This window comes from Bacillus rossius, chromosome 2, assembly GCF_032445375.1.
Source record: "Bacillus rossius redtenbacheri isolate Brsri chromosome 2, Brsri_v3, whole genome shotgun sequence".
Taxonomy (NCBI): domain Eukaryota; kingdom Metazoa; phylum Arthropoda; class Insecta; order Phasmatodea; family Bacillidae; genus Bacillus; species Bacillus rossius.
The window spans coordinates 73,003,727-73,027,559 of NC_086331.1; the positions used below are offsets into that span (position 1 = coordinate 73,003,727).

The window sequence follows — 23,833 nt, forward strand, 5'->3', positions numbered from 1 at the left end:
TGCCATTGTATCCAGATTTGCAATTAAATTGTGAATTTCTGCTAATAAATCAGCAATTTTAATATTTTTATCAGGTGGAATTAAAAAAAAAAATCATTACTCAGTCCGATAATATGTGATAAGACGGATGAGAAACACTATCACGAAGGACGAACTTCCTTGTCCTTGGTGTCTAGTGAAGCCATCCTTCTTTTGCGATCGTTAGTGTGCATCCCGCATCCCACATAAAATAAATAAATTATGACTCAACACAACACATGACGACATCTTATGCTAATAATCGAGACTACTTGTAACAAGTTCTTTTGTATGAGATAACTTAACATTCGTCGCTGACTGGAGCTAATGTAACCAGTTGGAGCCATGTATCCTTGAAGCCTCGTAGCCTTGTGTTGTGTGTCTCACAATATTTTTTTTATCATTTGTAATAAAAAATGAAACATTTATTCCTCATTCTAATAATATACCATGAAACAACTGAGAAGTACTAACAAGCAAGACGAACTTCCTTCTCCTTGTTGTCTAGCGAAGCCTTCCATCTTTTACGATCGTTAGTGAGCATCCCACATAAAAGAACTAAATTATATTTACCTGCAAGCAACTCGTAGCGTCATCTGTTGACAAGAATCGGGACTACTTGCAACAAGTTCTTTTGTATGAGATAACTTAACCCTTGCTGATGAAATATTAAAAAAATTATATTTTAGTGATTGATCTAATTTAAAACTCTCGTTTGTATCTGGCATTAGTCTCAGTAACTAATATGAATCCTGATTCGGTGTCGGTCGTTGTATTAAAAGGACACAGGTGTAAATTTTGCAGCAAAGAATTTATCTTGAGAAAGAATGGAAGACAACACGAGAAGAATGACTGTGTTAAAAATCCACTACGAAATATGATAAGTTGTGTTCGATGTAGCAAGTCGTTTACGCGAAGAGAGAGCTTAAAAAGACATGACAGAACTTGTAACGCCAAGCCTACGGACAAGCTAGAGGACAACGATGGATCTACTAGTCTAAAAAAGAGTGATCAGCATTACGACAATAATTTTCCTTGTCTTGGGAGAAATTATGTTCGTGGCTCTTCCGATCTCGACAAAGAACTTAAATTGAAGGACGTTGATGATTTATGGAAGAATGAAGACAATGGAAGAATCCTTAATGTGAAAAGTGAGAAAACATTCAAGCCGAATCCAAGTAGATCTTTCCTACTTTGTAAAAATGATGGACTCCTATAAAGGAAGCATGAAGACGATGAATAAACTTCGACATCATCGATATAGAATTCTTACGGAAATCTGGGTGAAGACGATACCTTCTACGGTGATGGCTGCTGTGACTCTGAGGCTGTTGACAAAGGCATACACTGTGATGAAGCACCTAAAGCCGACAAGATCGAAGACTGTGACGGTGTCCTGAGACCGAAACGATCGAAACGTCATGTTATAATAAATAAATCCGATAAAGCTTATTATGATCACTGTGATGATAGTGATATTAAAAGTATTTATAACAAACATGCAAGGAAGATGGTAGAGATTGATTACACATTATGGAAAGATCCAAACATATTGGTTGACCGGCTAAGACTTCTACATGGCTCGCTTTGTGCAGGAAACTATTCGTGCATCAAAGAAATATCCTTCATACTCAAAGAACAGAGGGAAGCTGGCTACATACAATAATGGCTTGTTTTACTTGCATTTGTATAATGTTGAAAAATAAATTAAATATTTAAAGTAAAAATTTAATGATTCTTTTCTTGTATTCTGATTTCTAACTAGGACTTAGTTCTCGTAACACAACTTCCTCTTTTTATAGTGCTTCCAAATGTGTTGCCTTTTTGATTGTGCTCACAAATGTGCTTCCTTTTTGTTGATGGTGCTTCCAAAATGTGCTTCCTTTTTGTTGACGGTGCTTCCAAAATGTGCTTCCTTTTTGTTGATTGTGCTTCCAAATGTGCTGCCTTTTTGATAGTGCTTCCAAATGTGCTTCCTTTTTGTTGATGGTGCTTCCAAAATGTGCTTCCTTTTTGTTGATTGTGCTTCCTTTTCTTTGATGGTGCTTCCTTTGCTTTGATGGTGCTTCCTTTGCTTTGATGGTGTTTCCTATTGTGCTTCCTTTTCAATGATTGTGCTTCCTTTTTTCGATTTAAAGTGATAAAAAGTATTTAAATACTAATTGAACTCTTATGAGGGTACTGATTACTTCGTTTTTAATATCACACGGGTGTTTTTTACTTGTATGGGAAAATTAAGAATGATAAGGCATCTAGTGCGTGGCAACAATGTTAATAGGCAATAGGAAATAAACTTCTAGCGCCTACGGCATTGTCAACACACACTTCGTACGTGTACTGCATGTTGTATCTAACCCCCTCCAACGCATTTGATTCTAAATTGGCCTTTTAGTAAGGATCCCTAATGTTATTGATAGTATAATATAGCCTATAGCCTTCCTAGATAAATGTACTATCCAACACTGAAAGAAGTTTTCAAATCGGACCAGTGGTTCCTGAGATTAGCGCGTTCAAACAAACAAACAAACAAACAAACTCTTCAGCTTTAGAAAATTAGTATAGATGAGTGAATTTTTCGGTGGATATTGAATGTTTTTCCGAATTTATAGGTCAATAAATACAAATTTTAAGATGGCGGTCATAATTGCTTACTGGAGGCTGGTAGTAGAGGATTTTAAGCTTCTTTTAGGATTTTGAACATGATTTATTGAAGAAAATATTTTTTTCATAAAATTAATTTTTTTTTGCATCGACCAGGGATCGAACCAAGAACAGGATTCGATCGAATCAATTACTATATTGATTGAAAATTTATTTAATGAATTTTAGGATTTTTCCCGAATTTCTAGCTAAATAATTACAAATTACCAAGATGGCACCCAAATGATAAGATGGTGGGTGTCACAGTAATAATAAATGATTACTGCACTCTAGAGGGTAAAACTTAAACAAGTATGATGGTAATGCACTCTATCAGACAAGTAGACACACACAAGATGGAGTCCTCCAGCAGATGAAAACAAGATGGTGGCAATTTCCTCTAGCAGGTAATATATGTTAACTATCGTTCCTGGTAGCGAGTACAGAACACAAAATGGCGGATCTAAGACGGATGTCAAGGTCACGGTCAAATTTCAAGGTCAAGGACAATGTTCAAGGTCAAATTTCAATGTCAAGGTCAAAGTTCTAAGTCAAGGTCTAAGTTCTATGCCAACAGTCGAGGTCAAAGGTATGGTGAACAAAAAAATTATACAAACATGGCGTCAGAACACTCTAGCAGACGAAAACCAGATGGTGGCCTCCAGCAGACGAAGACAAGATGGCGGACATGACGTCATACCAGCTGACGATATATACCTTGGTATTGGTGGTGGGAGGTCAGTCTGTAGGTGGCTTCCATGGAGGTAAGATCTGTTGGTTTTTTTATTTTTTTGCTCTTACCGGTTTCTAAAAAAGGACATGAATCGATCTAATCAATCAGCATATTAGTAAGTTATTTTTTTTAATGAATTTTGAACTTTTTGCATTAAAATCGGATACTAAATAAAGATTTTCAATATGGCGCCCGTAACAATAATTGCAACAGTTATGTCTTAATACAAGCTATCGGTTCTGCCTCGAATAGGTGATGACATTATTTCTTAAAATTTAAAAAAATTTCAAGTCTGAATATGCATGTTATTTTTATATATATACGTTATTTAATTCTCAGTCTGGTAAATGTCTCGATGGCCGTGCAGTTAAAGGCATGTGTTTTCAAATCTAGAGGTCAGAGCTGCGATGGTTCTAATCACAGCACTCCCTATGTATTTTGCATAAAAATTTAAATTAATATGTCGATAAGGACCATAATAGCTCTGGTAGGTAATGGAACATCGACCTTATGTGATAAGACAAAGCAACGCTGGCGCTCTCTAGGAACAAACAGCAGAAACAAAGTCGACGGTAACCAAGATGGCCTCCAGCGGAACAGGAAAAAATCAATATGGCGGCCGTGACGAAAATTTCATCATTAGTGAGTGGGGCACTCGATTTAAAGATGGCGGATCCAATATGGCCGCCGAGGTCAAGGTCAAATGTCAATGTCAAGGTAATCCAAGATGGCCACCATGACGTCAGAATCCAAGATGGCGGGCGTACACACAGCTCCTCAGCCTTAAAGTCTGTGCCCGGACATACTTTCCTATACTACTATGGTTTCAAACCCCAACACTGCATTCATGACTTCTAATATTCCGTACAACTACAAATATTTCAGCTAAATGTGTACCGAACATCAAACAAACCAGTGCGAAAGCAAAGGCATCCTGTTTATACATGGCGAAATAGGGCTTGCCCTTTTTAAAAAACTTTATTGCATATTTTGTTAACAACACCGAAATAAACATGTACACATTTAAAATTTAATTTATTGTAAAAATGTAAATATTTCGGAAGGTATATTTTATAATCAGATACAAGCATGACACGAACTATATTACCATCTTCGAGAGACCAGGGGATCATTCAAATGCATTGGATTAAAAACAAAGTCACAATTTTATATTTCTAAAACATAACTACATTTAAAGCAACTTGTCACCCCCTGTAAAACCCTTATTAGGTAGAATGTATGCAGAACCTCAGCACATAGATTATCATTCATAACATTATTTAATAAGATCAAAAATTTTATTTAAAAAGATAACTGTACAATATTCCTAAGGTACCGATATTTACAGTTGAGGAAAATATGATAATCAACAGAAAGTTATAACACGTTTTTAAGGACATGTATGGAAAAAAATTCAAACACAATTAAAATCATTTAAATCTAACATAGAAAATAATTAAGAGTCAAAATAAAGAAATAAATATGTCTTCCGAGTATTTATTGTAACCTGCTTGTTGAGAAAAATATGAATCCGATGTTTTCAACCCGAAATCATAAAATTAATATAACGCCCAAGCAAATATACATTTTTTTCTGTATAAAATAAAATAAACCGAATGTAAGATTGAAGGCTGTCTTGAAGTTCATGATACATAATCAACTTATGTGGGTTGAAAAAAAAAACTTTAAAGAGTATGAAAGCAATATTCGCGTAGGAAATATATAGTACAAACAATGAAGGAGCGGTAACATATAAATCTAAATATGACACGTGGATATTATCCGAACTCGGAACGTCAATACAAATAAGATAAACTTTCTTAAATTGCGAAAACTCAAGATGGCGCACAACCAGCCATACATGCATCAGTTCGGACATTACTAAGTGTAAGTATATACAGAGTGAGGATTCTAAGGGGAAGCGATAATTGAACTTTACAAAACCTAATCGAATATTTACCGCCTCCAACATTCTTTATGTAAACCTCTTATGAATAAAATTGAAATTAATAACAAATTATTAAACTTGTAAACCAGATACACAACAAGATCCACGATGCCTATAAACAAGAAAACAATTACATTTTTATGAACTTAATCTTTTATTTAAATTGTTTGCATATAATCTTTATATATATATTTCTTGTGTGCGTGTGTATGTCACTGAACTCCTCCTAGACGGCTGGACCGATTTTGATGAAATTTTGTGTGTGAGTTCACGGGGATTCGAGGATGGTTTAGATTCACAATTGGATATTTTATCTCGATTCTGAGTTAAGAAAAACTAAAAAAAAACACGCTTTAAAAGCAAAAATTGCAACGCATTATTAGAACCCATTAAGTTTTGCTATTGTAAGGAACTAAGTAGAGAGTAAGAAAAAAATAAAGATTCTGACAGTTTATAGCGTCGCCATATTTGTTTCAATTTTCAATACCCTTTTTGTATATTACAATTTAAATTGCAGAAAAAAAATCATGTTTCATAACCACACAAATAGTGAGGATGGTTTAGATTCACAATTGGATATTTTATCTCGATTCTGAGTTAATAAAAACTAAAAAAAACACGCTTTAAAAGCAAAAATTGCAACGCATTATTAGAAGCCATTAAGTTTTGCTATTGTAAGGAACTAAGTAGAGAGTAAGAAAAAAAATAAAGATCCTGACAGTTTATAGTGTCGCCATATTTGTTTCAATTTTCAATACCCTTTTTGTATATTACAATTTAAATTGCAGAAAAAAATCATGTTTCATAGCCACACAAATAGTGAGTGTGTGTCATTTCTCTATGTCCACGAGGTCTCGCCGCGTCAATTTTCTCCTTGGAGCGAACCCGTCCGCTTAATTAAATAAACAGCTTTTATCGTTGAATGATTTCATGATTTATTTAATGAAAATATGCTCTCATAAAAAATTAGTTAGATAGACATTCAATAGGTGTCTTTCTCTCACTCTCTCTCTCACTCTGAAATGTATGTAGCTTGCTCGCGGGTCAGTAATGCAGACAATCTTTACATTCTAGCTCGAGACGGAAAAAACAGTAAATGTGGTCTACAAAGACATTTTATGAAGTGTCTTCCCGTCATTACATTTGAAAGTAGAAACACTTTTACTCAAAATTTAGGTAGTAACATATTTTTATTGCAAAGACTGAAATAGAGGTGAGAAAAATTATCATTTGTGAACGTAAGAAAACTACTACAACTGTATCAACTGTTATGTTATAATGTTTAAATTTCTAAATGGTGCAAGATAATACAAAATTCCATGCGGAAAAAGTCGTGGGCAGCAGATACGTATAGTTATAGGTGTGGGGCTATGCATGCTGATTTTTCATATACTGCATGGATGCGAACATGTAAGAATAATCTATCTATCTTACTATAATAAAACAGTACTTTTTCTGTCTGTCTGTTTGTACGCGATTTTGATGAAATTTTGTGTGTGAGTTCACGGGGATTCGAGGATGGTTTAGATTCACAATTGGATATTTTATCTCGATTCTGAGTTAAGAAAAACTAAAAATACACGCTTTAAAAGCAAAAAAACTAAGCATTGTTGATAATTAGCCTCCATGGCAACGGGCTTTTGCATTGTTGTTGCCTTCTGCATAACCATGGGAAAGGTTTTGGTAACGGCAGTGGCGTGCCCAAGAGGAGGGGTATGTATAATGAGAAGATACAAAATGTCCAGCGTAGAAATACTTACCGCCATATCCATATCTCACAAAAAGTACATTTGGGCAGGAAAATGTCTGTCGGGTCCGCTAGAAAGATATGTAGAGAGATAGAGATATAAATAGAAAGATAGAGAGAGTAATAGAGATATACATAGAGGGATAGAGAATTAGAGAGATAAAAAGAGATGCTTAGTATACGTTTAAAAAATTACAAAAAAAAATTGATTGAGGCATTGCAACGCATGCCGGGCATTATCTAGTTTTGCTATAAACTCACAACTTCCAACACAGAGACTAACCGCCTAAACGAAACAAAAAACATAAAAAATATAGAAGCGAAAATCTACAAAAACCATCCTCTAACCCACAAATTTTAATCCCGTCTTCGCAAAAACCTACTTGCAGCATAAACTAACAAAAAAACAAATAATTTTACAAGATGTCAATAAATTTAAAAATAATATACTCAAACTAAATACAATTATGAAACTATTTTCTGTTCGAGAGGGCAACCGAACTAAAAAAAAAAAAAAAAAAAAAAAAAAAAAAAAAAAAAAACACTATATTCCCTTCTTCCTTTCATTTATTTTGGAATACGATAAATTATTATGAAGGAAAAAAAAACAGTGAGGAGTCTTAGTCTAAGAGGAGTGTATAATATGTCTATGAGGAGTATGTGAGGAGTCTGAGTTATATACGAAGAGTATGTGAGGAGTATATGAGAAGTTTATGAGGAGTCTATGAGAAGTCTAAGAGAATTCTATAGAGTGTCTGTGAGATACCTATGAGTAATTATGTGAGGACTCTATGATGATTCTATGAGGAGTATTGGGGGTCTGAAAAGTTCATGAGGAACCTGTGAAACCACGAAGACAAACTTGTGAGTAATGTATTTTCCCCTTCCATCCTGATTTTCAGAAAAAAAAAATGCATAGCTTGCATCTATTGTGAAAAGACATTCAGAAAACTTTACAATGTTCAGAATCACGAGAAAAGTGCAAGTCTGAAGAGTCTATTCCTTGAGAGATAGTGTGTGGTAAGTGTAATAAAACACACATACGGAGTACGCAGCTTCGGAATTAAAATTATGATTAAAAAAAATTACTAAAGACATACGTTTGTTTACAAAAAATCACACTTGTCAATACTAAGAAGTTGATTATCTACCCCACACATAAAATCTGCAAAAATTCAACCGAACAGCACGATTTGAAAAATTCTCAACACATTCAAATGGTATCTGTTTAGGAAAATAATTTAGAAAAGGTGGATGGAATAGTTCTGTTTCCATACTTAGTTTTTAAACTTAACTTTTTGAAGAGAGTGAAAAGAGCTAAAGTGCATGTTTTCATGATACATTTTACCCATGAAAGAAATGTTCGGTATAGATTCTTGAACACACTCAATGACATTACATTTATGCCATGCTTACAACTCAAATTTCAAATTTCTCTTAGTCTTAATGTGAAGACTGCGCGCCAGTCCACAACCTTACGCTTAGAGGCGATACTGCGTTAGAAGTAACAGCGAGTGTCGCACTTATCAGCACGTTCCACTAACATAAAAAATTAAAATACTGGAGCAGCAAAAAAGTCAGAGCTAAAACGCTACACGTAATAAGCGTTGTTATTTGTTTCAATATTAATGATTGTTGTTTATAATTTTATGTTTTTTTTAGTAAATACATATTAAAATAGTAAAATAACATTGATTTTTAATCTCTCCATTTAATGACAACTCTCAATAACTCTATAAAATGCACAGTCCCTTAAGTGTCGCTATATAGAGTTTATACTGTATACTCTATCTCATTGTTAGATTGTAGTATAGAGTATATGGCACCCACTGTTGAAAGATTGATACCATTCAGCTTGTCAACATAAAAAATCTTAGTTTGTTTACCATTATTTATATTTTTTATTATTATATTATTATTATATTATTTATTATTGTTATTATTGTTATTTGATTATTATTGTTATTTCACAGGAGAATTTTATTGTAACAGACGATCAGTATTAATAACAATGCTTAACAGAACCAAAAATTATAATTATATTTTACAAAACATTCGTTCACAAAAATTGTTGAAACCAAGACGACGTCTTTCAATTAAATACAAAAAGTAATATTATCAGATTATTGTCTTAAGGTGTGATTACTATGCAGCGTCTGACGCAGCATGGCTGGCGCATAGATGACGATTCCTATAAAGTGTCAACCGCTGTCCAGTCCCTGAACTGAGCGCGGTTTGTTGCTTTATTTAATTTTAATGTTACTAGAAAATTAATATAAATAATTTATACTGCAACTATGCGAAGGGAATGCTGAAACAACACTTATTTTTCAAATAAGGGGCTTGAAATTTTGTTTTAGACATTTAATCAATCGACAAGGTGACGAGGCATTACGATTATATCCAAGCACGATGAAACCATTCTCTCGTAGAGTTGCATGTATTAACGGTAATTTTGTTAAACTATGTTAACATCTTTCTCGATTTCATAGATTTTTGGGAATTGTCTTAGTTGTTCTTAGTCAAATATTAAATTTTACCCTCTAATCAATCTTAAAGTCCGAAAACACTGATATTCTGTTTATTGTTGCGTTCTATTTACACAGTTTATTTAGGTATGCATTCCTAGAGAAAATTTACGAACTTCTTTATGAAATAATCATAAACTAGGCCCATTAACAAGGAATGACGGTTGTGCGCATTAAACGTATTTTCTAAGTGAGATTCTTTCACAGAATACTTCAACAGCCGTGCTTATGCAGGAAAAACTCTTTGGCAAGGTTATCACTTTGTTAGAGCTCAGTAGACATTTAATTTACTATCCTTGCAGTATGTTTTGTTATATGTAAGTACATAATTCAAAATTAATCTTTTATAATAGCCTATAAGAGTGCATATATATTTTATGCTTTTAGCTTTGCGTATTGTGCATTTATACTACAGCAAATAGGTTTTCCATAATTTCTTATACCTTTTGATTTTTTATAGCTGTTAAACTGTCGGTTTCCTTATATTCTACATTGAACTTTGAACATTCAAAGTTAAAAATGATTTGAGCCAAGGAAAATACACGTGTTAACCATTTTCCGCTTAAATAATTTTAAGAAAAATAGGAGGGTAACAACTCAGAGCGAATAAATTCTGAGTAAAGGTAAGTCTTCATAAACATTTTAAAATAACTTTTTTATTTAACAGAAACACAATATTAAATTAACTGTATAAGGTGTGATACTTATTTTGATGATCGATCCCCAAAAAATACACTTAGCCTATTTTTAATTTTTAAAAGTAACTAGTGACACTGCAGATAAATTAACTATCAAAAATATGAATAAACTAGGAAAACAATGAACTTTTCGAAAACTATCCATCCAAAAATTTCGCTTTGTATCTCCCAGCATTTTTCTACAAAATGTGTTCCTTGTAGCAGAAAAGAAAAATCGCAGATGAAAGAAAACTGTATAAGTTTTTAGCAATTACTCGTGCTGCCCGCTGTGAACAGTACCATTCCTTCGGCCGTTTTTGAGTGTGGTTGCATCTGCGCCGCTCTCGAGTGGAGTGGCCTCGCCGCTCCACTGCCCTAGCGGCCGCCCTGTGCAGCTGACGCGACATGGGAAACACTTCCATTAATTCCATTGTAGCAGTGCTCTGCGGCAGACGCTGCACAGGAATCCCACCTTTGATGAAACAAAACAAGCAAATGTATTTCCAAAATTCTCATTCAAACTTTGACATTTTAAAATACAATATTTCAAACACATTTAAAAAAAATTAATTTCATTTATTTTTAAAGTTTAGTCTGAACCTCTTGCGCTCTATTGCATATATTTGACAACATAGCACACTGAAACGAGAACAGCACTAACGGCAGGAATCGTGCATCGGAAACAGAAAGTACACTTGCAAACTGAGGATGAGACACGCTATAGACGTGTTCACGGAAACTTACAGCTTAGACGCAGCCTCCGCTGGGCCGCATGTGTAAATCCCCGGCGGCCAGTTGCGTCACGGCTGCGGCGGAGTCCCCGTGTTTTCCGGCCGAGAGTGACGTCACGCTCGCGGCTAACGGGAGGAAGTAGCAGCCGGCTGCGAGCGGACTTTCCAGGCGCTCCAGGCTGCGCGGAGGCCGCGCCGCACTCGTTCACCAGCGGCCATGGAGGTTACGTCGAGCATCTCGCTCCTGCTCGGGCTGGCAGCCGTCTGTTTGTCGCGTGAGTACGCTCTTGTCGGTCTCACACACAGCATGAGTACGATATTGTCAGCATTCATTAAGGTTCAGTGTCACATACAGCATTAGTAAACTCTTGTCTGCATTCCGGTCTTAAACGCTGCGTGAGTACACTCTTGCAAGCATTCATTATGGCACGATCGTAAACACTGCATGAATATACTCTTGCCAGCATTTATTAAAGCTTGGTCTCACATACAGTGTGAGTAAACTATTGTCAGCATTCATTAAGGCTCGGTCTAAAATGCTACTCGAGTACACTCTTGTCAGCATTTATTAAGGTCCAATCTCAAACACCATGTGCGTACACTCGTGTCAGTATTCATTAAAGCTCAGTCTCACCACAGATAATACACTTGTGTCATCGTTAATTAATGCTTGATCACACTTACAGTGTGAGCAGAGTGTGAATACACTGTTTATAAAGTTAGTGGTTATAGTTGCTTTTGGAGAAAATTCATTTTAAGGGACTCCAAATAAACTTGTGACGTTTTAGACGCTTATAAACATTTTTTTTTTCTGCTAAGGTTGCACACACAGCATTTGTTAAGTCATCTCAGCATTCATTAAAGCCTAGTCTCAAACGCTATGTGAGTACACTTTTGTCAAAATTCGTTAAGGCTCGGTCCCAAACACAGCTTTGTTACACTCTTGTTAGCATTCATTAAAGCTTGTCTTCAAATGCCATGTAAGTACACCTATGTCAGCATTCATAAAGATCTTGTCTCAAATGCCGATTTAGTACACTCTTCTTACCATTAATTAAGGCTCGGTCTCACACACAGAATGAGTACACTGTTGTCAGCATTTATTAAGGTCCAGGCTGAAATGCGGTGTGAGTACACTGCAGTCAGCATTCATTAAGGCACGGTCTGAAAAACTACTCGAGTACACTCTTCTCGGCATTTATTAAGGTCCAATCTCAAACGCCATGTTAGTACTCTAGTCTCAAAATTTTCAAGGCTCTATCTCACACAAAGCGAGAATACAGCATTCATTATGGCTTGGTCTCACCTACATTGTTAGTACGCCCATATCAACATTTTTTCAGGTATGGTTGCACACACAGAATTTGTAAACTCTTCTTACCATTCATTAAAGCCCGGTCTCAAACGCCACATGAGTACACTTTTGTCAGCATTCATAAAGGCTCTGTCAAAAAAAAAACCATGTTAGTACACTATTGACAGCATTTATTAAACGGTGTGTCTCAAATGCCATGTACGTACAAAATTGTCAGCGTTCATAAAGGCACTGTCTTAAAAGCTGTTTGTGTACACTATTGTTGACATTAATTAAGGCTCGGTCTCATACGTACAGTGAGTACACTCTTGTCAGCATTCATCAAGGTCCGGTCTCAAACACCGCATGAGTACACACATGTCAGCATTCATTTAGGTTCGTTCTCACACACAGTGTGAGTACAATTGTCAGCACTCAATTAAGTGGTTTTAAATGCTGCGTAAATACACTCATGTCAGCATTCATTAATTTTCTTTCTCACACACAGCATGAGTACAATCTTGTTAGCATTCATTTAGTTTCTTCCTCACACACAGTGTGACTACACTCTTGTCAGCATTCACTAAGGTCTGGTCTCACACACAGCTTGAGTAAACTCTTGTGAGCATACATAAAAAATAAAATTAATACAAATTAAAATTAATACATACCAAATAATAAAAATAATAAAAATTATAAAACAAAATTTAAAAAAATACAAACACTGCTCCTGACAGCTTGTGAACTTCTCAATTGTTAAGCAAGGATATAGTTCTAGCACAAGCCAGAATGTATTTGTATTTTTGACATATTTTGTTTTTTATTTTATTTTTTTTTATTTTCGTAATAAATTCTTTTTATTATTTTGTAACTTTTAATTTTTATTTACTTTATTTTTTATTGTTATTAATTTTTTCACGCTGAATATTTTACTGTGATATTGATTAAGGAAAACGTGCATTAGTTTTCTCTGTGTGCTCCTGATTATTTCTGCCAATATTTTCATGGTATTTTTCATGTGCTCCTTATTATTCCTCTCGAGACTTCTGCTGATGTTATCCGAGTGCTTCTGGTTATTTCTGAGAAATCGATCCCTGAAGGAAAAAAAAATATATTTCTTAATGCGCCACGCAATTTTATTCAGAGTTACAAACTTTTGGAGCGAAAGACTGTTGGAGCCAATGACTGTTGTAGCCTCGTAGACTTGTATCCTAGTAGCCTTGTAGCCTCGTAGCCAGTTGAAGCCTTGTAGTTTTGTAATCCAGTAGTCTCATAGTATTGTAGCTTCGTAGCCTCGTAGCCTTGTAGACTTGTAGTCACGTAGACTTGTAGCCTAGTAGTCTTGTAGCGTCGTAGCCAGTTGAAGCCTTGTAGTCTTGTAGTCCTGTAGTTTCGTAGCCGCGTAGACACCTAGTCTCGAAGCCAAATAGCAGCTAGGCGTAAGACAGCTGGAGGCAAAGACCGTTTGAGCCAAAATACTCTTTGGTCAAGGTTGGGGACTAATGGCGGCTTGCTTTTAAGATTTTTAAGCTGCTTTTAGAAATTTTCAATCCGTTGCCATTTTTGAGAACTAAAACGGAAAATTTTTTCTCGATACGGGAATTTTTCCCTCTAAATAGAGAATTTTTTATTTTCCAAACATTTTTAGAATTTTTTGGTGAATTTTTTTCCGTAAAAACTGGAAATTTTGGAGGATTTTGGCAAATTTATAGTCATTTTTGGCCAAGGTCAATGTCAAGGTTAAAGTTAAAGATGATCCAAGATGGCCGCCGTAATGTCACAATCAAAGATGGCGGCCCGGCACAACCGCCACAGCCAGAAGCTTGTCGCTGGACCGGCCAAGATATACTACTTATTAACCGAATGTTTTTTTTTAATTTTTAGCATTTTTCTTAAAGATATTTTTGGTAGAAAAATTTTCGATGTGGCGAATTTTTTCAAACTAATCATAGACAATCACTAGTAGAGTAACGGCACTTCCATTCACCGTGTCAGGTTCACAAAATGGAACCTGGCACCAGTCATTGCTTGAAATGAAAAATGCTGTACGAAACATAAACAGTATAGTGTAAAGTCTAACTAGCATGTTTATCTTCCCATCAAACAAACTTTGCTTTTATATTACATAGGGCAGGAAATAATTCGGGGGTTTATTTTACGATATTATAAATTCTAACATCATTATATATTTGTGATACTTTTAAATTTGCTCCGCAGCTAAACTGAATGACCGTAGGCCAGTGTTAAATTTCAAAAATGAAGAACAGAATTATGGTCATTCATTCTATATGCCTAAAAAATTTAGCAGCGAATAAAGTATGATAATTGTCCGAGGATGTATAGAGTGGTGGAGTTTATCTTAGAGATCTCTGAACAGTCGAAATTTTTCGGTCTCTTATTGTACCAAGATTACGTAACATTAAGTGTGTTTTTAACATATAAGCTTATAATTCAATAACAAGCCTTACTGGAAACATTTCTCGGCTTGTTATCTTTTAAGAGTTTTTTTGCCACAAAATTAATAATAATCCGTCGCAACTGTTCGCATAGTGAGCTCTCAAATTCTTATTTTCGTACATTTTGGGTGCTTACTTCCTACTGACAAGGAGAGGGCACTATGTGGAAAATTCACTTTGGTATAATACTCGGTGTATTAGTAGTAGTATACCCACCGGGTGTTCACCTTTTAAATTAATAAAACTTACTTGCCACACAATTCCGAGAATAAAGCTATTGAAAATTTAAGCAATGATTTTATACTAGTTATTAGTTTCACTCAGGCCAAATGCGCAATAGACCCGTGAGGTCTCCGCCGAGTGCACATCGTGTTCCAGCGCGGCGCGGGTCACTCAGGTGACTAACGGGGTTAGGTCTATGAAGTGTGACGCAAGTTTAAGTTCGTGCCACTAATAGTGTAAGGTAACTATGTCAAACTTTCGAGTCAATACTTTGAATATAGTCTTTGCCAAAAGGCACCTGCCCTTGAAATACACGTGTGGCTGGATACAGTTTTGAATGTAACGGTAGACCAAATTAAGGCGTTATAGCTTGATGGTCAACAAAACTGTATATTCTTGAAATTTGTTTCGTCTGGACCACGTGAATTCATCCTGCATCGCACGAATGGACTGTCATTGTTCCTCACTGACTACCAAGAGCGGAACAGCGTCACCGACAAGTCATTGACAACTTTTAAATTGGTAAGAATCCTCAACCTGATTTTAGAAATAGAAAATCATAAAATTCGTACAGAACTAGCAGGATATGGCCATGTAGTAAATTTGTATGACGAGTTTTGAAGCGCGAAATACACGTATAAAGAAAAATCAGGGGTTCACCTTGCAAAAATTTAAATTAAAAAAAAAGAACAAATTCTTTTCTACATAACAACTGAAGGACATGGTGGTATAGTAATATACCTGGGAAAATTGCGTACGTGTAGATATTGCCAGTCCACGGCGTGTTGCTTGTCCGAGCCGGTGGGCGCACAGAACACAGTTGAAGACAGCACATGCTCCAAGGCTAACGAAACTGTATTCCTATGGGGGATTTTCCTCTGTTACACACGCACGACCAGGAACCACCAGTGCAGATACCCATTGCGGAACCGGATGAGCAGCGACTTGTCAACATTAACTCGCTTTTGACCTATTTGCGTAAAGTGAAGGCGGGTGGAACAATATACTTACACTCCACGCGAAACGACAAATCAGAACACAAACAGAATGGTTCGAAAATTGGTAACATAACATATGGGCAGCTGGATTGCGGGCGGATTAAATGGACGTACGTGAAAATGCAAACATGGGCACACGTTAAGTGATTACAAATTCCGCGAGAGATAAATGAACTCACGAACGAGACAGAAGAACCGAGAGTCAAAGCCCAGTAAGGAAAGCAATGGCACTGTCCCAATCCGAACAACCCGAGAAAACGGACCGACAAGAATCTTTAGAACTAGCCAAATCAGTTATTAAAAATATGCGTAGCTCACAAAGTCAAGCTCTCACAGATAATTTGCCCGCTAAATGACATGAATAACAAACATTATAAAGTAAACAAAACATCATAACTTTTCCTTAAAATCTACCGGATTGGTTAATGTTTACCTCAGTTAGAGTACAAAAGCTCCAGGCGTACAGAAGTACTAAGTCCCTTCATGTAGGAACAATGTGAAAAGCGTTAGTTCCCCTATGTGTTTCAACATTGACGTAAGGAAAACCATTTCAAAGGCAATGCAAATTTATTAAGGTACAAACAATAATTAATTCTTCTACCAACCCTAATGTTAGGGTTCTACAAAGAAGGCAATAATATACGAAGCGTGTCATTCGGGTGTCGATCAAGGGTAATACAATCAGGTAAACAAAGCTAAAAGACGCGTGAAACCAAACTTTAATTAAGAACGTGGCCACAAAACAAAATTTAAGCAGAGTACAATAACTACTTGAAGTCAATATGCCATTAAGCCACATTGCGAACTTGAATTTCGACCGGCCGAGACAACATGACAAACAACTCTTCCAAGAAACTAAGGTGAAGTCATGGGAGAGGCATGTGGTCACGAGCTTATATAACTTAAGCAAGATATAAGTCCGCATGCAAAGAAAATAGTTCCTAAGAAGAGGAAGGAGGGAGGGTCACCAGAAACTGGAGTGGTCAGGAGGGGTAAGCGGGATGTGGAGAGGGGAGGGGGTAAGAACACGACACTAACGCCGACGAAGGCCGAAGACAGCCGAATGCTCACTGTGGCGAACACAAGTTCGGCGCAGTATGTGTTTATTAGATTTTGTTTTTTTAATCACTTATGATTAGAATACTTAACATAGTTACTTGAAGTATCTGTACAATCTCAGTTCCTGCAAAGATATAGGCTCTAGAAACATTTATTAGAACACAGGCAGTCGACACTGCATTCCTTCAAGAATTTGTGATGCACGATTATTGCGGCTTTTTGACTTTCAATGTGTCTACAAATGTTGGTGATTAGGGACGGTGAACATCGATTTTTACTCACTCTGGACTGGAAATTCAAGACCTCCGTTTACATCTATCAGGCCGGGTGACGGCCGGATGGATCAATAATGTATTGCTATAGAATATTCATGCGCTCGCCGGAACTTAAGCGAGACGGGATAGAACAACATTTTTCGGGATAGAATAGACCCCTATCTTTAACCCCACTTGACATCAGATCGTTTTTTCTGGCGATTTTAATTACATTACTCAAGCAGATGACCACTAGGGAGGCGTGTATCCTCAAACGCAGCTCTCTATTTGCTGATAACTCAACTTTAAATGAGCGATATCACTGTCGGCAGGATACACACTAATTATTTATTTCACGACGCATACCAGATCACGGATTGACAGTTTTTACATCAAAACACGGCATTTAAATAAAGTGCATTGATAAGAGGTACTACCAGTTGCAATCAGTGACCATTCCGCGGTAATATTCACGTAAGAAAAATTTGCCTAGGTTACGCGGTATGGGCGAGGTACGTGGCGTCTCAATACGGAATTGTTAAAAAAATGGGGTGTGGCTGCATCATGGACACGGCCGTGTGTTGTACGTGAATATGTGTACGTAACAGGTAATATTTTCTATTCAAAATATAAAATAACCTATATTATGTATGCTATAATTATGTTTGAACACTAAGAAGTCATCATCCACTTGCATAATTTCAACCGCCCCAGCTGCAGATGTACTGGCACCGTCGTTGATCCACTCGGCTGCATTCATTCTTTTACGTTCCCGGCACTGTTTCACTCGGTCATATGGTGTTTTATTGGTATCATTCGATTGCTTTGGGGAAGCCCTTTCTAACCGTATACGATCTCTGTATTTGGATTTGGCTTTTTGACGCGTATAGGCCGAAATTATATATATTCGATTATATATGTTTTAGTTTAACACCATATATATTCACTATAACTATTTAACATTAATGTTTTATGTATGCAATCGATAGATTTTGACAAGAGCTGACGATTGAAACCCAAACTAACGTCGTAGCTTCTCCGAGTCAAAAGTTATACTAAATGGAAATCTCGAAACGCAGCAAAATTACCTCAAAATGGCGGCGCTTTCCCCTCCACCGCGCGCGATGTGTCACAGTCCTCACTTAGCGTAACGATCGTTTTGCTATCCAGTGGTGTAATTAAAATTTGGATGGAGATGATAGATCTATGTTTGCAACACCAACTGTACTCGTTTTTAGAATTACCTCCCACTATGGAAGCAATTTTAAAGACGTATTCACGTCAAAAATACAGAAGTAACATCTGAATTCACAGAACAATTGCAACGATGGCGAGGACGAAAATAGCTGCCTTGATAGCCATTTGATGGGAGAAGTATGTAAACCGAACATGATGACGTTTTTAAAAAGGCATGCCTTTCGACTGGCGGAGAAACGACGGGGAACTTACACATCTACGATACCATGCTGCACGAATTACAGCATAAAACAGAGGAGATAAGGTAATGGACATAATCTATTAGTTTTATACGCTCAGCAAATGCAATATATATATATATAATGTGACACAATAGAAGCCTTTTTTAATGACAAAAAAATAAGTTTATTTTCCATAATTAAATAACAAGAGCAAGTACGTTGTAAAGTCATTAACAGAAATCTGAAATACGATGGAATTACAATGAATGAACAGCTCGCGATAGTAATGTACTACGACAATACAAAACAAGAGAAAACCCAATTTAATTCCAGAGGTGGTTAGGGAGTGTGAAAATGTCAGTGTAGATATTAAAGAAGCAATGAAAGCGACTTGCTCCGACTTGGAAATTAATAAAATCCGAGAGACTGTTCCAGTAATAGTAAGTTGCACACCAAGCATCAACTGAATGTTATCATTAGTTAATTTAATTTTGGTCCTACTACGCCCCTTTGAAAATAAGCAGGCTTCTGGCACATTATTTTCCTCTTGAATTTTGTCAGTAGTATTTTTAATATATACTTTCTAATTCGTAGTCATCTGCAATTGGCATCTTCCCGCAGTTCACATCTAGCAGTGATGAGTCTAGCCCCCACGTTTTCCTCGCATGTTTCACTTGCATTTGCGACAGAGCACTCTAATCATCGTGTATCTTGTCTCGTTGTTTTGTACTGGAACTTTTTTGTTTTGGGCTACGGCCTGTTGTTATCCTCTGTGAATACCAACTTCAAGGTCTCAAATAAGTTGAAGGATTTACTTGCTTATAACTCGAAAATATTATTACAGTAACATTACAGTAACTTAAGATTCAAATAAGTATTTTACATATTCAGAATTGAAAGAAAAAGTTTTTCAAAAATAGATGTGCACTCTGAATAATAAAACTGCACAAAGAGACATTATAGAGAAATCAGTGAAACGCTACATTTTTAAAATCTTGAATTTAAATTATATATTTTCAAGTTCTCGTAATTTAACGGTGATTTTGACTGATTAAGTTTCTGGTGTAACAAATGTCGACAAACTGGTTTGTAAGCAGTAGATTGTCATCATAAATTTGGGTGAGAAACAAAACGAGTTTTTCTGAGGTAAATTATTGAACTTGCACTCGGGAGAATCTGAGTTCAAAATAACGGTTCACCAATTCTAATTGATTTTTTAGAAATTTTCTTCCCGAAATTACTTGTGGAAAATACGGAGATGTGTCCTTACAAAGCGCTTTAACCGTTTTCTTCATAACAATTTATTTTACGTATTTTTTGTTACCATTTATTATGATCTCGCTGTCAACGAGACGCTAGGTTGAATGAAAGTTAAAAAAGCTAGAGATGCATATAAAATATAAACAAAACTATTTATAACTGTTGTAACATCTAACTGTTTGAAGAATTTTATAACTAATGTGCCTGTTACATGGTGTTAATTGGAATTGCAGATATTATATCAGTCGCAAGTCTGTGGTTATAAATTATTTTTTGCCTTTTTTAACCATTATATTTAATTTTTAAGTTTCAGCGGGGAAAAAAACACGTATTAACTGAAACGAGGAATTTACTCAACGCATGACTTTTCACATAACTTTTCATGCCGCGCCCAATAGCAGGTTGAACAATTTTTGTTGTGGTTATTGTTGTGATAATTTTCAGGCATTTAATGCTACAATTAAGTAAAATTATTTGCGTATCATAATCACGATTAACAAATACCATGTTCGAAGTGCAAAAATGCAAATACTAGTTCTCTAACACTAGTTTCCAAGTTCCCGCCAGAAGTTATGGCCAATTCCTCCTCCAATTTTTCATGCATTTTCGTGGCGTGTGCCATTCTCTAATTGACTTCCCTGTCGATGGGACTTAAGGCCACTATACAATGTTAAAGTATAGTGTAAAGTCTTGTATCCGGCACGTTAGGGACCACGGAACTTCCGGATTATTGAATGTCAATATAATGTTAAAGGAAATACCAAAGAACCATTTACTTACAGTAATGTGACATGTAAAACCAGTTAGAAAGAAATACAGATGGGCAATGGTCTTCCTCAAAAAAAGTTCCCGTGTAATGTGAAATGTGACCCGCTAGAAAACACTCGAAATGTAAACCGAAGGTAACGATTTACTATGAGCGAACTAAATATGCCGACAGCGCAGTGATGCGACCTGGGGGCAAGGTCAACAGCCGGAATGAACCCGAGAAAAATTTGAAAGGGATTAGCTCAATTGGTGCCGGATCACAGAAAGTGCCAAACAACAGAATGCAGGATCAAAAAAAAAATACCACGACTGTAGTTGTAATGGGCTGCCAGGCGATGATTGCCGAGCTGGCGGCAGCGCGCGCATGTTTTTCTCTCGCGGCGATCTGCGCGTCAAGGTCACGGCTTGGCGGCCGAGACGAGGCTGGGTCACCGGGGACACCAGGTTAAGAACAGCTGGGCTGCCGTGGCCGCCGGCAATTTTACAAACAAGTTCTTCGGAAACTTCGGGCCGAAATAGTTTCTTGTAAATCTACCAATCGAACACCTTAAGTTAGATGACACATTTTATTGGAGTGTACAGTTATGATACCCTAAACACGGCGCACACGAGTATATTTCATATAAAGTGCTAAGTTTACTAGCCCATAGTTTGAAAACAATACAGTGTCCCCTTTAGAGGTAAAAAAAAAATTGCACAAGTTGGTGTGTGCTCCTCGTCCCATCTGAGCAAGCCTCCCAACATCGCGTTAAAATGTGCATGTCGTCTGACCCAAATAAATATGTTAGAACTTTTTCACTATCCTTCTTGTAGAAAAACAATACGATGTTTTGTCAATTAATTTCAAAATAATTAATTTGCAAACATTACAAAATGTTTTATCTATTTTAAATAGGATGCTAATGCCTAGTGGCACATACTCAAAGGCCGCCCCCCCCCCCCCAAAAAAAAAAAATACTAAAATCATCTTGCTACAAACACTCGCTACTACCTGCAATCTGTAGCTAAAAACTTTGCCCTTTACAAAACTTATTTAAACAAACATTTACAAACTTATTTTTGTACAATATAAAATATTTTATTTTGGTACAATATAAAATATTCTTTTATTCCTTTGTTTTTTGTTATAGTTCCCAGCACCAAAAACCCTACCAAACTGCTAGGTTCGATAGGCCAGTGGATCACCTAAACCAATCAGTACTTGCTTTTCTCGCTCACTTGTCGACACTCGCTGGGCGAGTTCTCGAAAAATAATTCTAGATGTAGTGCTCTGCAACTTTCATTTCCAAAAATACATCGCCAGGCAGAAATAAATACACAAATTTAGGGCAACAGTGCATTGCGCACGTAAAACTACAAACAGTTAAAAAGTATGTCCACACACAAAACGGGCTCGACTAAAGTTACTGATCTGGGAAATTCTTTTTAAAATATATTTTGCGCCCTTATAAATACGACTTCTTAGAAACGCACCAGTTCATAGATAAACTCCAAGCAAAAGTGTGTAAACATTTAGAGCTTTCATAGTCCATGGGGGGCACCAAAATGGTCTAGGGATTTTGGAATAATATTAAATAATTCTTACGGAAAATTAAATGCATTAGCACGTCTTTATTCTATAAAAAATAAACTGACAATGTTTGATGCTAGTTTTAAAATAAAATTTCTCTACACTGTCCAGTCTACAACTGATGAAGTGGCGCGAATTCTAATAAAGTCAAAAGGTGTAAGCTTAACCAGATATGCCCGAAAACCGTGCACCACCGCGGGGCTAAAAAGAATAACGGAGAGCTGAGTAACGAATTAATAGCATAACCGAGGAATATCAATCCGAATTCCGAAATTCGAAAATTCAGTGTGAGGCTGATGAGTCTATCACCCAAACTGTCGGTCACTTACAGTCTGTGCCCCGTTGCTTGGTGATGGCTGTACATAGCCTGCTACAGGTGGTTCTCGCCCGTGCCGCACAGAACACAGCCACGTGACCCGCCAAGGGTCATCCTCCACCCTCTTCGCCGGGCCCCAGGCTGGCTGCCGCGAGTGCTGTCGTCGCAACGGACGACAACCCCCCCCCCTAACTAGGCCAACCTGCGTCGATTTAGAAGTCAAACATAATTTTTCTTGAAACTGAAGGTTTTTAAAGTGGTGCAGAATTAAATGAAACAATTACAATAAAGCCCATTCTAATATGGGCATCAATACTGCCCTGCTAAGGAAAAAGGCAGTAACTATACAGAATCCTTAAACTGAGGAAAACTGGGTTAATTTTTTTTAGCCCTGGAAAAATATAAACTGTAGCTGAATAATTGTTTTCCCAATTTCTATAAAATCCTAAAAATCATTTTACACCTTAAAAAAATTAGTTTTTCCCTCCTGAACCCAATGAAAACGCACAAAGTTTACTGATTTCAAACTGTAAAATATAGGCGGTGAATTATAGGCAAAAAAGCAGCATGTTAAGCTTAACAGCAGTATGTAAAAATTTTGCTCTTTTGCTTATATAATTAATATATTTTCACCAAGCATTATTACAGCATATTCTATTGTAATCTGAACCTAGAAATTCTTGTCTAGTTGTTTACTCAAAGCTATGAGGGGTTTACTAATGAGAATATTTTTTAATATTTTTTATTTAATTTCTTACACGACACATTAACGATAGTGAACACTTATATAAATAGCATAAAATTTTTTTGTTTAAATTTAGATTACAGGTGTAAAGTTCGATATTTTTAGTTCCTAAGCTCTGTATTTTAATAAATTGCAAAATATTTTTTTAAGTTTATTACCCTACTAAAGAATTAATAAGATAAATATTTTAAAATTAATTCCCTTAAGCTGCTTAAATGTAACGCTCCAAACCTACCTTTAAATGTATTTTTTAATGATCTTTATGTGACAATGAAACAAAATTTAAGTGTTTTTTAACGCACCACCGTAACTTACACCGTCTTAGACGACTGGCAACTTTTGCCAAAATTCTTTCCGATTCTCTGGTATGAATGAGTTCAGATTCTTGAGAAGAGTAATTTTTGTATTGGGAATCCAACTGTGATTTTATTTTGTTTGCAATCAGGCATTT

The 23,833-nt window shown here is 36.2% G+C and overlaps 1 protein-coding gene across 1 annotated transcript in view; it reads left to right on the forward strand.

Annotated features, from left to right (window-relative positions):
* The first annotated feature begins 11,181 nt into the window (after positions 1-11,181).
* The window catches only part of LOC134529373 (serine protease easter), a 106,859-nt gene continuing 94,207 nt past the window's right edge, over positions 11,182-23,833 (forward strand). Inside the window, exon 1 of the mRNA XM_063363370.1 lies at positions 11,182-11,297. Coding sequence (XP_063219440.1) covers positions 11,240-11,297 — 58 coding nt within the window. The 5' untranslated portion in view covers positions 11,182-11,239. The remainder of the gene's footprint in view (positions 11,298-23,833) is intronic.